The sequence below is a fragment of the Atractosteus spatula genome, chromosome 12 (assembly GCF_055471065.1).
Source record: "Atractosteus spatula isolate fAtrSpa1 chromosome 12, fAtrSpa1.hap1, whole genome shotgun sequence".
Taxonomy (NCBI): Eukaryota; Metazoa; Chordata; class Actinopteri; order Semionotiformes; family Lepisosteidae; genus Atractosteus; species Atractosteus spatula.
The window spans coordinates 27,154,313-27,167,962 of NC_142717.1; the positions used below are offsets into that span (position 1 = coordinate 27,154,313).

Consider the following 13,650-nt stretch of genomic DNA (forward strand, 5'->3'; position numbering starts at 1 on the left):
TTACATTTGCATGGCTGTCAACCGCAATACTCAGGGCAATATACTCAACTAATACCCTGACACGCCCAAAGAGGGCTCCACAGCCGAAACGTTGTTTCCTTTCCTCTTTTCAGCATGGAATACACCTTTAACTTGTTTCTTTGCAGCCTACGCATGCTTGTCGCAGCTACCTACTTGAACTACTCAACTAATATCCTGGTATACAGGCTGAATTGCGAGATGACGGAGAATGCTATTTAACCCAGATTGCTATATTGAGATATTTTAGAGCATTGTATTACAGACGTGTCCCTAAAATGAGTGTGAACTACATTTCCCATTAGCCTTCACTCCTCCCGCGAGGGACTACCTTCCCAAGGAAGCCCCTGCGAAGCAGGTTGGCGGCTGCGCAGTTCGGTTCTAGGCCTTGAATTGGGAGCTAGGCGGTTGGCTGGGGAGGAAGCGAGGCGAGTAGCACAAAACAATGGCGACAGCAGCAATTGCAGCTGGGGGAGCGGGCTCCGGGGGCCCGGCGGCCGGGCAAGGGGGCAGCGGTGCTTCGACTCTCTCGGTGGGCAGAAAGAAAGATGGGGGCCCGTCTGCTAAGTACTGGGAGAGCTCGGAGACGGTCTCTCAGCTGGAGTCGGTCCGGCTATGGATCGGAAAGCACTACAAGAAGGTAAAGCTCTTCCACCTCCATTGATTCGGCGGCTACATCCGTGCGCTCTGCTCGACAGAGAGGCGCCTTTTGTACGGGCACTGAAATCGCGGAGGGAGTAATAATGCTCTTGATTAGTTTGGTTTACTTAAGACGGCCCCATTGCAAGGGAAATCGGTTCATTTTTTAAACCGATTTGCTTTCTATCCAGCAAGCTGCTACACGCAAGCATCGCGGCTGTTGGTCAGTTGTTTTGATGGTGAGGGATGTTGTGTGGGTGACGGTGAATTCAAGTTTTTGAAGTAATTCTTTCTATAATAAAGTGATTTTTGCGCGAAAGGTGGGCAGATAACCGTGATTAAGGGTGGCGCGTTAATGGATGCAAGTATTGGTGTGAATTTTGTGTTTTTCTGAAGTTGGTCTCTGGTCAGCAGGCAAAGGAAGTGGATTTGTCTGGCAGTGTTGAAGCCTCTAGGGGAGATATTACGGTCTCACCCAAAAAGACACGGCAAAACGCATTTCCGTGGAAAGCACTGTGAAAATAAAGGTGTATTTAGGTTAATGTGGATGTACAGCTTTGGTCAAGGGCCAGCAGTTACAGAAAACAAAACCCTAGGCCACACACATGTGACAGCTGACTTCGTTTCCAAAGTCAGCCCACGAAGGAAAAGAAAAAGGCTCCGGGTTTGGTGGTGTCGGCGTGCCGGCCGCGGGCGAGGTGAACACGGCCGCAGGTGGTGGTGCTCCTCGCAGTTTTGTGACTCCGGGATGCTGCCGCTGTCCAGACAGCCCGCAGGCTCGAACAAAGAGTCCCGTGCGGATTGTCGGATTGTCTGCACAGCAGCTGCGTCTCCTGCCTCCTCAAGGAGAGAAAACGCTTTGTTTCGAGAGCCCTACCGCGTTGGCCGGCATTGCTGGATACACGATATCGCAATCGAAATGCGAGTGTGTGGGGGGGGGGAAAAACGTGTGATTTTGTAGGTTGTATGTGTGGTATCACAATTTGTACAGATGGCCGACTGGTATTTTTAACGGAGCTACGAAGCAAGGGGGCGGAGATGAGCCCAGATCTCGTGTTGCTGAGCGGTAGTTGCAATACGACTCCAAAAGCTGGTCTTGATGCATTTTGATCGATTTGAAGTTGGAGGAGATACGTACGTCCCCCAGCAGATTTACGTGGGAAGGTTACCAACCTGAAACATCCAGGTTTTGACTGGATGGGTAAGAGTGCAACTCGTAAAACCCGAATCGGATTAAACTGCAGTGAAGTGGGAGTTTATTTCTCCTATCTATGCAAAAGCAGTGCGTGTCTGAATGAGCTTCCGGACGCTGTAGTTTGACAGATGTTTGCTTGTGGCTGTGGCAGTAACGTTTCCTATGCTAAAAGAACTGAAAGGTGGATAGTGGATCAGCTGATATTAAATGATTTAAAGGGTTTTGTATTGTTTGGTTGTTGGATTGCGCTAACCTTTATCTTAGTTCACATGGCTTTTGCGTTTTGTTTCTGGTGGCTGTTTCTTCTCTCAACAATCCAGACTGAACCTTTATAGACATGTGCAGCTACAGTTTATATTAATAAGTTGAACTGTTTCATCCAGAGGTACTCATGGATGACTGTAGGTACTCCAGAATAGATATGTCTGCGTCTCGCCCAATGGCCGCACTGCAAATATCCTCCAATGCAAAAGAGTGTATTCAAGGACAGTGTGTGGTCAGTCGTATTTTGTAAGAACAATGAGAGAATGAGGGTTTGTCTGAGTGCTGCTGGAGTTCCTGTGGCTCAGCCTGGCCTTACCAGGGATGTTTAATCATCCATCCATCCATTTTCTAACTCCTTCGTCCCGTTCAGGATAGCGTGGGAGCCAGAGCCTGTCTTGGCAAGCAGCAAGCAAGAGACAGGATCCACTCTGGATGGGGTGCCAGTCCATTGCAGGGCAAGCAGGCACAAACACCGATACACACACTCACACCTAGGGCCAACTAACCCGCCAGTATGTTTTGGGACTATGGGAGGAAGCCGGAGCACCTGGAAGAAAGCTGTGCGAACAGCGGGAGAACATACAAACTCCACACAGATAGCAATTTGCTATCTGCTCTGCTCTCCTCCCCACTGATAGCTGATGTGTGGTGAGCGTTCTGGTGCACTACGGCTGCCGTCGCATCATCCAGGTGGAGCTGCACATTGGTGGTGGTGGAAGAGAGTCCCCATTACCTTTCAAGCGCTTTGAGTGGAGTGTCCAGAAAAGCGCTATATAAATGTAAGCAATTATTAATTATTATTATTAATTTCTAGGATTGAGGATGGATTATAGGGTGTGATTTACCATTAATCAGTGAGATTCACACCATCCGCTGTTGCAGTAAACCCCAATCCATCATTCAGGATCCCAACCATACTGGCCACAAACTGTTCTCTGGCAAGCGGTCTGTGTTTTAATAGTTTAATAGTTTAATAGTTTTAATAGTAATTTAAGAACAGCTTCTATCCTGCTGCACTACGCATCCTCAACAGCTAACTGCAATGCCTCAGACTCAATACACATCTGCACTATGCCCTTTTTGCATAGTCTACCATGGGTTTTTTTCTCTCACTACTACATAGTTATTGTCCCACAACATATTTATTGTTCCTGTTATTATGTAAGTAATGTACTGTGTACATTTTGTGGTGTTGTCTGTTGTACTGTGTATGTCCCGAGAGATCAGCGCGTATAAGAATTCCAATGCACATGTTCGTATGGCAGTACATCCCTCTACTACTGCTCCTCCACTCTTCTTTAGAATTGAACCCAGGGCCTTGGCGCTGAGCGGCAGCAATGCTAACCACTGCAGCACCGTGCCGTCCACGTTTATAATTATAAAGTCTTAATCTAATGCTAAAGTGTCTTCCGTCTAAAGTGGATATCTATCACATTATGTGTGTAATGTCATTATTCATGTAGTTCTGTTGTGAGATTAAGCACATAAGAGACGTTCCATATGAAAGGAGGTCATTTTCCTTATCTGGCCCGTTTGCTTGCTGGTACTTAAGTGATATAAAAAAACTCATACATCTGTTTCTTAAAAGACACAATGCTGGCTTCCATAACAGGGCTGGGCAACTTATTCCAGACACCCACAACCCATGTGTAGAAAAGTGCCTCCTGTTCTAAGTTTTGAATTTCTACTTGAGTACTATGGTTCATTTTCACACGTTTAAAGTTACTGATATTTTTTAATTGGCAGGAATAATCATATTTATGTTCGTTATATAGCAGAAGTAATGAATGGTTGGGATTTGTTTTGCTTTGCTAATATTTTTCTGTTCCTAGGTGGTAAATTTAGACTTGGGTGTGTTCTGCAAAAATGTCAAAGAAGCTCATAGTTATGTTTGAAACGGGAGAATGGAATTGGATACTGTATGTTTTGTAATGATCAGTTTCACAAGCCCTTTAATTGCAGTTTGCTGTAGTTTGTATGCCACAGGGCTTCGATGTTTGTTTTCGTTAGTTGATGCTATTGTGCGAGGGTTCAGACTGGTAGTTTGATTACACTCTTGTAATGTCTGTGTGAATTGTATTGTCAGTGCCAGAATGCCCTGCAAGTGCACTACAGTGTGTTGTGTAGTTGTTCCTGCTCTGTGTCATGTCTCAAATGATGTGCTCTACAGTATGTCCAGGCTGACTCTCCATCTAACAAGTCCTTGGCTGGTCTGGTGGTACAGCTGTTGCAGTTCCAGGAGGATGCCTTTGGAAGGAGAGTCAACAACCCTGCTCTCACCAAACTGCCCGTGAGTCCATATCTCTCTCTGTTCCTCTTTCTGTCAGCTTACTGTATGTTAGTGTCACTAGGTCATCACACAAGTTGTCTCTGTGCCTCTCTCGCCAAAATCCCCACAGGACATTTTTATTCTTTCATTTTTTTCCACCGTGCATTTCTTTCACTTCTTTTATACCCCAAGTTTAATTTTCTTGTTTTTCAGTTGTCTATTCTGTTTTACCTGACTACTAGTCCATATCTGTACCATTGTATCCAAACTGCTTCTACCCTCTTTCTGTGTCCTATAAAACAGCCTGTGAACCCCTTCTCTTTTTTTCTCACTCTTATCAAGCTATGTGAAAGTCACTGAAGTGCACGTCAGTGAGACTCTTTAACTGTTTCAGTTTTCTGCTACCCAGATTGCCTGTACGTCACTTAATCTTACTCCCTACACACCAAAGCAGTCTTATGAGGCCAGAGCACATTGTTAAGACAGCTGACCGGGCTTGTTGTTAGAATAATATTCTGCGAATATATATCAGGCCTGCATTCAACATAGGGGCGGAGCGGTGGATCTGTGGCTAAGGATCTGCGCCTGTGGCTGGAAGGTTGCCAGTTCAAATCCCACAGCCGGCAGAGGAATCCTACTCCATTGGGCCCCTGAGCAAGGCCCTTAACCCCAGCTGCTCCAGGGGCGCTGTACAATGGCTGACCCTGCGCTCTGACCCCAAGCTTCTCTTCCTGTCTGTGTCTCTCATGGAGAGCAAGCTGGGGTATGCGAAAAGACAAATTCCTAATGCATGAAATTGCATATGGCTCATAAAGTGATCTTATTTATTCAGTACAAGATGCTTACTGTTTTATACTCTTTTTAATGTCAGTGATGTATTAACATTTTCTTTTCTTAGGCAAAATGTTTCCTGGACTTCAAGCCAGGGGGTGCTCTGTGTCACATTCTGGGTTCAGCTTACAAATTCAAGAGTGAGCAGGGCTGGTAAGTGATACTGGAAGACGAAGGTGGATAATGGGAGAGAGCTAGTATGTGGTGGATTTCTGGCCTCTGGGGTTGTAGGAGGATTAAGATTCAAGTGGAGGAAGATGTAGAGGAATTAGAGGAGATGGACAGCTGTAAGAGTTAGAAGTTGTTGGGGAGGGATTTTTTTTGATGGGAGTGAGTTTGTATGGCAGTTATATTGGAACTAGATCTGGGTTAAAGAGGGAGTCACTTTTGTTTTTTGGTCTAACATGTAGGACCAACTGTGAGTGTATGTTGGAGGGTGGTCTGAATTCTTGAACCTTAAGTCCCTAACTGTTTTAGTTTGAGAGAAAGTGGTCGTAATAGTTGTACAAGCTGGTGGTCAGTTTTGCTTCTGTCCCTTTAGGCGCCGTTTTGACCTACAGAACCCCTCACGGATGGACCGGAATGTGGAGATGTTCATGACTGTAGAGAAAACTCTAGTGCAGGTATGTCCCTCCACAAGGCTGGCTGACACATCGGCACCCCAGAACACCCCCTCTGATATGCTAAATTAGCTAAAGCTTTTCAAAGGGCTTCTTTCTTGTTTTAGAAAATAAAAAGGAATATTTAAACTCTGAACGGGGCTCTGAAATTAGTATAACGTTCATAGCATTTCTCAGGTTGAGAATGATAGACATTAAAATGAGCTGCGTGGATACAAATCTAATTCTACTTAAGGACATGGAAACAACTGCAAATGAGCAGAGGCCAAATGAGTTATCTTATTACAGTTATATGGCTGAGGAGTCGGTTCAAATTTATGTCCTGAGTGTTTCAAAGTATGATTTCAGGATCCTGTTAGTCTTAAATGTCTCTTTTTTTAAAGTGTTTTTGAATTCAGATTGTAACATTTTTTTCTCAATTCCAAGTTGAAAAGTTCCCTTTATCTGTTTGAATATGACATTTACTCCACACGAGGAGTTAGTGTGGTTACAGTCCTTTGGATCACAAAAGTCCTTCCCTGTCACCACAACGGTAGTACTTTGTTTTTGTAGTGATTTGATGGATTAATTTTAATTATAAAATGTTAATTATGTACCTAAGCAATTTGGTGGTCTTTTCTGTTGCTTCTATACTGTCTAGATTAGGAAAGCAGTGTGCAAGCTCTGGTATTTTTCTGCATGCAACATCTCATAATTATTTTCTAGTTCAGTATCGCCAAATTAATATTTAACGTCTAGTATTGCAGTCTTAATGTATTGCCTTACATTTCACTACACTACAATTTATTATGACAGTTACACCATTATCTGAATTGTACTTTTGTACTGTTTGTGCTTATGTACTTGGTCAACTTGACAAGATTATGGCCTTTCCTGGAGTTTCGATCACCGATATAGATTAGAAAGCAATGATTCTTCTGGTACTTTACTAATGACCCCACTCCACTCTGAGAGAGCTTTTAATATGTACTGGCTTCTGTTTTTGTAAATAAAAGACTCAGGAAATGAAGGAATATGGGCAATTTTCAGAACACAGGTGCAGAGCAGCACACTCAATTCAGTTGGGAGAAAGCATGTGAGACCCAGTTTTTCTTAAAAAAGACAGAATTCAAAAGGGGATTTAGAATGTGTGTTGATCTTCATTTGCAGAGAAAAACATTGTAATTTCAGATATACTTTGATTTCAGAACAACTGTCTGACCAGACCCATTGTATATGTGCTTCCTGATATTGAGCCAAAACAGGCCAACAAGCTGAAGGACATCATCAAGAGACACCAGGTACCCTACTTTGCCAATTGTCTTCTTTACATTTCATTCTGCGTCTTCTATCAAGACGTTTTTTATAATGTCAGTCTGGTCTTTTTGCCAGTGAGAATTGTCCATTAGAATAATTGCTTATTTGTTTTGTTTTACCTTTCTTTATAGAAAACTAAAGAAAACAGACTTAATGGTTATAGTTTGAATGTATAAAACCTTGCTTCACAATAAAACAGACAAAAAAGTAATTACTGGCAATATCTGTTATAAAGCAATGTTTAAAGACCTTCAGATGAGCTCTTTTATCCTCTAGTGGTGCCAGTACATTGCCTGGTTTTGATTTATGTGAATTTGCTGTTGCCTGGCATTATTATTCTGATTTGTAGCTGCATCAGCATGTGTAGGCTGCAAAGGAACAAGTAATAGGTTTATTCCATGCTGAAAAAAGAAGAAAGAAAACGTTTCAGCCGTGGAGCCTTCTTCAGGTGTCGCACCTGAAGAAGGCTCCACGGCCGAAACATTGTTTTCTTTCTTCTTTTTTCAACATGGAATAAACCTATTACTTGTTCCATTATTATTCTGAGCATGTATCAGCTGTTTATTACAGTATGTAACGGTATGCAACACAAATCATAGTGATCCTACCTCATACGTTTTCTAACATAAATAAAATAGACAAACTAATTGTGCCTTTGCACAGCTGAATTTTTCTTGCCAGAAGAGAATGTCATATATCACTGGAAAATGTTCTGTTGGAAAATTTACATTGTAAATTGTCATAATTCATTGTATAGGAAATTTGAAAACATTTTGCTTTTATATGGACTTATATATTAAAATGTCAAATACAAAAGTATAACTACTCTGTATAACTAATGCTAACCTTTTTGTTTTTCGTTGACTTTATAATAATTTGAAATGCATGTTCAATGAAGAAAGTCTGGAGCAATTTCATTTTGGACAAATTATGATTTTTTTTTTCAATTTTTGCTTTATTTCCAGATTTTTGATGTTAACAATATGGAGCAAAATCTTCATTAAGCTGTTATTGCTTTTAAATTAATTTTTAATTCATTTGGCAGCTGCCCCAGTGGCTGTGGGCACATGATGAACTTCCCAGGCAGGTGCTAAAATGATCCAAAGTGATAATTTTGCATCTGCCTGCAGCCATTCCGGCAGCTGTCCAACCCTAGACTGTAACAGTTTAATTTGAAAATAATCAGTGTGCCATATATCAATGCAGTACATTTTCTTTTTTGCTCTTTGATTTATTTGGCGAAAGATCAATCAGATGGTAGATTTGATTGCTTACAATAATGATTCAGAATATCTTGCTGAAATTGCCTGGTGCCTAATACTGTTCAGCGTTCCCCCTTTGACAGATAATAATTTTAATCCCTGCTAAAAACAGAACAGTGTGATGGTGTGTATGAATGCTAAATGGATGCTGTGTATGTGCACTGCAGTATTTTGACCTCCTTAAATCCAGCCATTGAGTTGAGTGTAAACTGCCTGTTGGCTGTCAGACAGTCACATGAATGTCTTAATTGGAGGTTAATAAGAGCTGGATGTTGTCATTTTCCCTTGCCTCAAGGTTTGTGTGCCTGCATCTATATCTTCACATCAGATCTCTCAACTCCACATAAGAGTTTTTTAAGCAAAGAAATTTGATATATTTCTAACTTTCGTGTCTTAAAAATTGTCTGTATCAAGTATTTTTCCTCTCAGGCTAAAGTGTTCGATGGTCTTTGTGCTAGGAGTAGAGAGACATGTCTCATTTACAAGTTAGTGATTTTGTGAGGCTCTTGGTTATCTGTCTTCAGTCTCTTTACCTCTCTATTGCAGGGCTCCATCACAGAGGACAAGACCAAGGCCACACACCACATCTACCCTACACCACCCTCGCTAGATGAAGGTAGGTCTCTGATGATGGTGTTGGGGAGTTTAAATTATTCTCTGCCCCGCCTTCGCAGTGACACAAGGATTAAGTCTCAGAGTTTTATCTTTTATTTCTCTTTGATACAATCGCCTTAAAATGTACTTTCATCTGGTTTTAAAGTCTTTTTGAAGTCCGAATGCTCCCGAACGTTGTCACCTCTGCTTTTCCAGCATGTATAGAGAGTGTTGCCCCATTTCTTCTCCTAAGAGCAGAGTCATTACCCACTGTTGTGGGATGAGATGCAGAGGGCCGAGAGGGTCTGTCTGGCTCTGTGTGCGTGTTTGTGGGGGGAAGGGTTGATCTAGTGGTGTGTCGGGGTCACCCTGTTCCTGTGTTTCTGTTCCAGAGGAGTGGCTGCGTCCTGTTATGCGCAAGGACAAGCAGGTGCTGGTGCACTGGGGCATGTACCCCGACAGGTGAGATGAGGACACTGGTGTGGGGGGGGGGTTGTTGAGGTAATTTTGCCAATGTTAAATCCTTGAGTCCTTCACACAAAACTAGGATCACTTGCTTCTGCCTGTAAGAGTGGCACATTCCAGCCACTGTCCATCTTTAGACTGTCTGTAGCACAACATGGAATAATACCCATATCATATCAGTGTATTATGTATTAATGCAGTAATAGTTTCATTCTGTATTTACTTGGCTGAAGGTCATTTAGATGGCTAATTGCTTGATTGCTTGATTTTTATAAGTAACATTGTATATGTGTAAATGTAAATTTTAATTTGTTGTAAATGTAAAGAAAAACATTTGAAACCTTTTACATTGCTGTGAAGGATCAACATTCTTCACTTACACACTGATGGGATGATAGGAGAAATAACCTAAATAGAAGTATCACAGACTGTACTAAAAACAAAATGTCTGGGGTTTGTCGTGGCAAAAAGTCCCAATAAACAGAATGTAAATTGCTTTTTCCCTGTTTTAAACTTCAATGCCTGTCTGCCATCAGATTAATTTCAGTGGATTAGAAATGCACAATACATGTTAATTATCATTATAATACACCAAATGTCACACAATGGCATACTATTTAAGAATAATAGTCCTTATTTATTTCTGTTAAAATTATTTGTGAATTGTAATTTTGTAAATTACATGTTTTAGTGATAATACACAGGAAAGATGTATTTTCGGCAGTCATCAATAAGGTCATTGTATTGTAATCAAAGCCAGGTGTGCAGTTATCTACATTTTACCATTTTAAGTACCTGTGTAGAAATCTGTAGTGCATATACGTAAATCATATTTTGGGATGCTTTTTCACGTCTTAGTCATCTTGTTGAAGAATGCATGTTAAAATTTAATTGCTTATTTTGATGCTCATTAAAAGGCATATAGATAAAATGATAAAAGCCTATATATTTAATTAAAAATGGTCAGTTTGGTTCCACAGGCAGTCTGGGATGACAGGGTGAGGAAGAACTTTTCTTTTTATAATGATGTTCCAGTTCTACTCTGTTGATAAATTGTGCCTAAAATGCTTTTAAATAATTCTCTTAAAGTGTTCATTTAGAAGAAATTTTGAAGACCCCCGACTTGTATCTTAATTTCTTTCCCGTAAAAAACAGTTTTAAAGTCCAGTAATGTCCCAGTTAAATTGTGGCTGTATGCTAAACATCAAAACTGCTTCAGCATCTAATTCAGCTAGATGTGTTTCTGATAAAAGCCTGAGGTGTGTTAGTAGCTACACTACAGATACACATTTTACAATCACAGCACACACCATAGGCCAGTAACTCAGCCAGTAACCTTCAGCTGTTCCTTTGCTCCATGTAGGTGATTCAGTCACCAAATGTTCCTAGTGGACAGCAGTGAAAGTTATTCTGCACTATAGAATAATTAGTAAATGAAGTGGTTGTGCCTGAGTCCTTCAGCTGGATAAATTCAGAAGTTCCCTACGGGTACAATTTTCATGGTTGGTCCGTCTGGGAGTCCCTGTGCCTAAGGCATTGCAGAGCGAGCTGTGTGACCTCCCTGGTCAGTTTGTGATGACCTGTCTGTTTGTTTTGCAGCTATGATACCTGGGTGTCAGCCAGTGATGTGGATGGGGAAGTGGAAGAGCCGCCCAATCCTGAGAAACCTTGGAAGGTGAGCTCTGATCCCTCACTCATTAAGTGCCATTTGTATCCAGTGTTGAAAAATCTCTTGATAGCTGTAACGTACATCTATACAAAGTTCTCATCTCTTTGTTTAGTTCATGAACATGCACCTGTTCTGATTTAAAACTTTTTTTAACTGCCATGTAGTTAACCAGAAGTAAAACTGAGCAAATTAGAAAAAGGGTGTCTGATAATGTCTAAAATTCATGAACAGCAAGTGCTGTCGTTTTATTTCCCTAATGACAAGCAACCTTCAAGCTCAGTTTAACACTGTAAGAGTTCAGGTGGGTAGCTGCGTCAGTATGCATAGGCTGCAAAGGAACAAGTAACGTTGTTTCGGCCGAAACGTTGTTTTCTTTCTTCTTTTTTCCAGCATGGAATAAACCTATTACTTGTTCCTAAACACTGTAAGGATCTGTAACACCTTTATACCATCAACCTGTCCACTTAACTGTGATCATGAAAAGTTACCTATTAATGTCCCTTGATTCATGGTGCCTGGCTCTGTGACTAAGGATCTGCGCCTGTGGCTAGAAGGTTACCGGTTCAAATCCTGCAGCCGGCAAAGGAATCCTACTCTGTTGGGCTCCTGAGCAAGGCCCTTAACCCCAACTGCTCCAGGGGCGCCGTACAATGGCAGACCCTGCGCTCTGACCCCAGGCTCTCTCCCTGTCTGTGTGTCTCATGGAGGGCAAGATGGGGTATGCGAAAAGATAATTCCTAATTCAAGAAATTGTAAAGGGTTAATAAAGTAATGTTATTAATGTTATTATTATTAATAGCATGTAATTTGCCAAGGAGACTATGGTTAGCGCAACAGCGAGGTCCTAACATTTGGTACACCTTGCAGTGACCTTCAGACAAGCACAGATAAGCAGAATTTGTTTTATTTGAAGTTCTTGGACAACTGTTCTGTTTTTTTGAATATATAGAGTTTATCTTTGTATGCACTTACGCATGCACGACCTGGGAAAGGCATAGTGTCATCAGAAAATAAACTTCATTGGATTAAACGCCTTAAGTGGAACTTATTTATAAACAAACATAAATAAGTAGCAGTATAAAATAAAAAGCAGATTTTTTTTTTTACTTTGAATTATACATTAAAATAAATTGTACCCATCCTGATCTCAAAGAACAGGGAGTCCCATAATAAGTTGCCTCCGAAGTACTTCACTATGAATGTCCTCACTGCTGCAAAGAGAGTATGGAGATACAAGGGATGCAATTTTGGTTTTTGTATAGGATTTCTGGCACACAGCAGGCCCAGGTCTGCCGCTGGCTGTGAAGTCGATCTATATGCCTCCTGCGTGTTGCTCTCCTTCATTGTCACCGCGCCCCCTGTGTCCTGCAGGTCCACGCCAAATGGGTTCTGGACACGGACTCCTTCAACGAGTGGATGAACGAGGAGGACTATGAAGTGGACGAGAGCAAGAAGCCTGTGAGTTTCCGCCAGCGCATCTTCACGCGCGATGAGGAGGTAGGCCCCCCGCTGTGAGCCTGGGCAGACGGGGGCGGCGCCGGGGGGCTGCAGCTTGAGGGAGAGAGCATGCCTCTTCTGCATTCTTGTATCTTACGTGGGCCTAGTATATATGTTTGTGTGTGTATATACCCTGCAATGGACTGGCATCCCATCCAAGCTGTTTCCTGCCTTGTAATGGATAAATCAGTTAGAAAATGGTTGGATGGACAATCTACCACATCTATGATATAAATAGATGTAAAATATGCTCTTAGCTCAAGTATATACTGTGTGTGTTTGTGGGTTGAGATCTGTTTAGTGTGTCTTAGGAGGAGTGAGGTGGGTTAGTTCAGCTGCAGTTTGGCATAGCTTGCCTCAGCTGGGGTGTATGGGAGGTGTTTTCTCACTCGGCTTGCAGCATGAGCTTGAAACAGTGGTGTCTGTCCTCAGTTCTGACCTGGCCCTCCCTCACCCTTTCTCTCAATCTCTCTTGGCACAGTCATCCCGCACTCCTGACCGCAAGGACAGGAAGGCAGCTGCCAGTGGGAAAAAGCGGCGGCGTTCACCTTCTCCTCCGCCCACCCCTGTCGAGTCCCGCAAGAAGGGAGGAAAGAAGGGGTACGTGCCGAGGGGGGGGGTGCGATGACAAGCCTCCTGATAGGTGTTAGCTGGCTATTAAGGATCTGTTCAAGCATAGGTCCGATTCTGCTTTCCAGAACCCCACAGTGCTTATGTCTTTGAAACATTTAACGTCCACACACTGCATATACCCCTTTTGTTTTCTTGAATTTCAAAATGCAGTCATGTGCGGCCCACCATTTAAACACGAATGTGGAAATATTTTGCAGGTGGTTTTTGACCCTTTGTGAGCTGGTGTCTTTACTCACTCATTCTCTCCGTCTAGCCACCCCGGCCCGTACTGGAAACGGCGCGGCCATCGCGAGGAGGAGGAGCCAGAGGAGGATCTCACCAAGGATATGGAGGACCCTACACCTGTGCCGAACATGGAGGAAGTCACTCTGCCCAAGAACGGTACGCCTTCCTGCCTC

The 13,650-nt window shown here is 42.4% G+C and overlaps 1 protein-coding gene across 2 annotated transcripts in view; it reads left to right on the forward strand.

Moving 5' to 3' along the window:
• Window positions 1-402: 402 nt before the first annotated feature.
• The window catches only part of smarcc1b (SWI/SNF related BAF chromatin remodeling complex subunit C1b), a 34,236-nt gene continuing 20,988 nt past the window's right edge, over window positions 403-13,650 (forward strand). Inside the window, exons 1-11 of one of the 2 annotated variants that reach the window (XM_088929228.1) lie at window positions 403-658; window positions 4,287-4,406; window positions 5,284-5,369; window positions 5,758-5,839; window positions 7,024-7,116; window positions 8,941-9,010; window positions 9,381-9,450; window positions 11,053-11,128; window positions 12,494-12,619; window positions 13,101-13,219; window positions 13,506-13,633. In XM_088929228.1, coding sequence (XP_088785354.1) covers window positions 464-658; window positions 4,287-4,406; window positions 5,284-5,369; window positions 5,758-5,839; window positions 7,024-7,116; window positions 8,941-9,010; window positions 9,381-9,450; window positions 11,053-11,128; window positions 12,494-12,619; window positions 13,101-13,219; window positions 13,506-13,633 — 1,165 coding nt within the window. In that variant the 5' untranslated portion in view covers window positions 403-463. The remainder of the gene's footprint in view (window positions 659-4,286; window positions 4,407-5,283; window positions 5,370-5,757; window positions 5,840-7,023; window positions 7,117-8,940; window positions 9,011-9,380; window positions 9,451-11,052; window positions 11,129-12,493; window positions 12,620-13,100; window positions 13,220-13,505; window positions 13,634-13,650) is intronic. The other variant, XM_088929229.1, reaches the window with a different exon arrangement.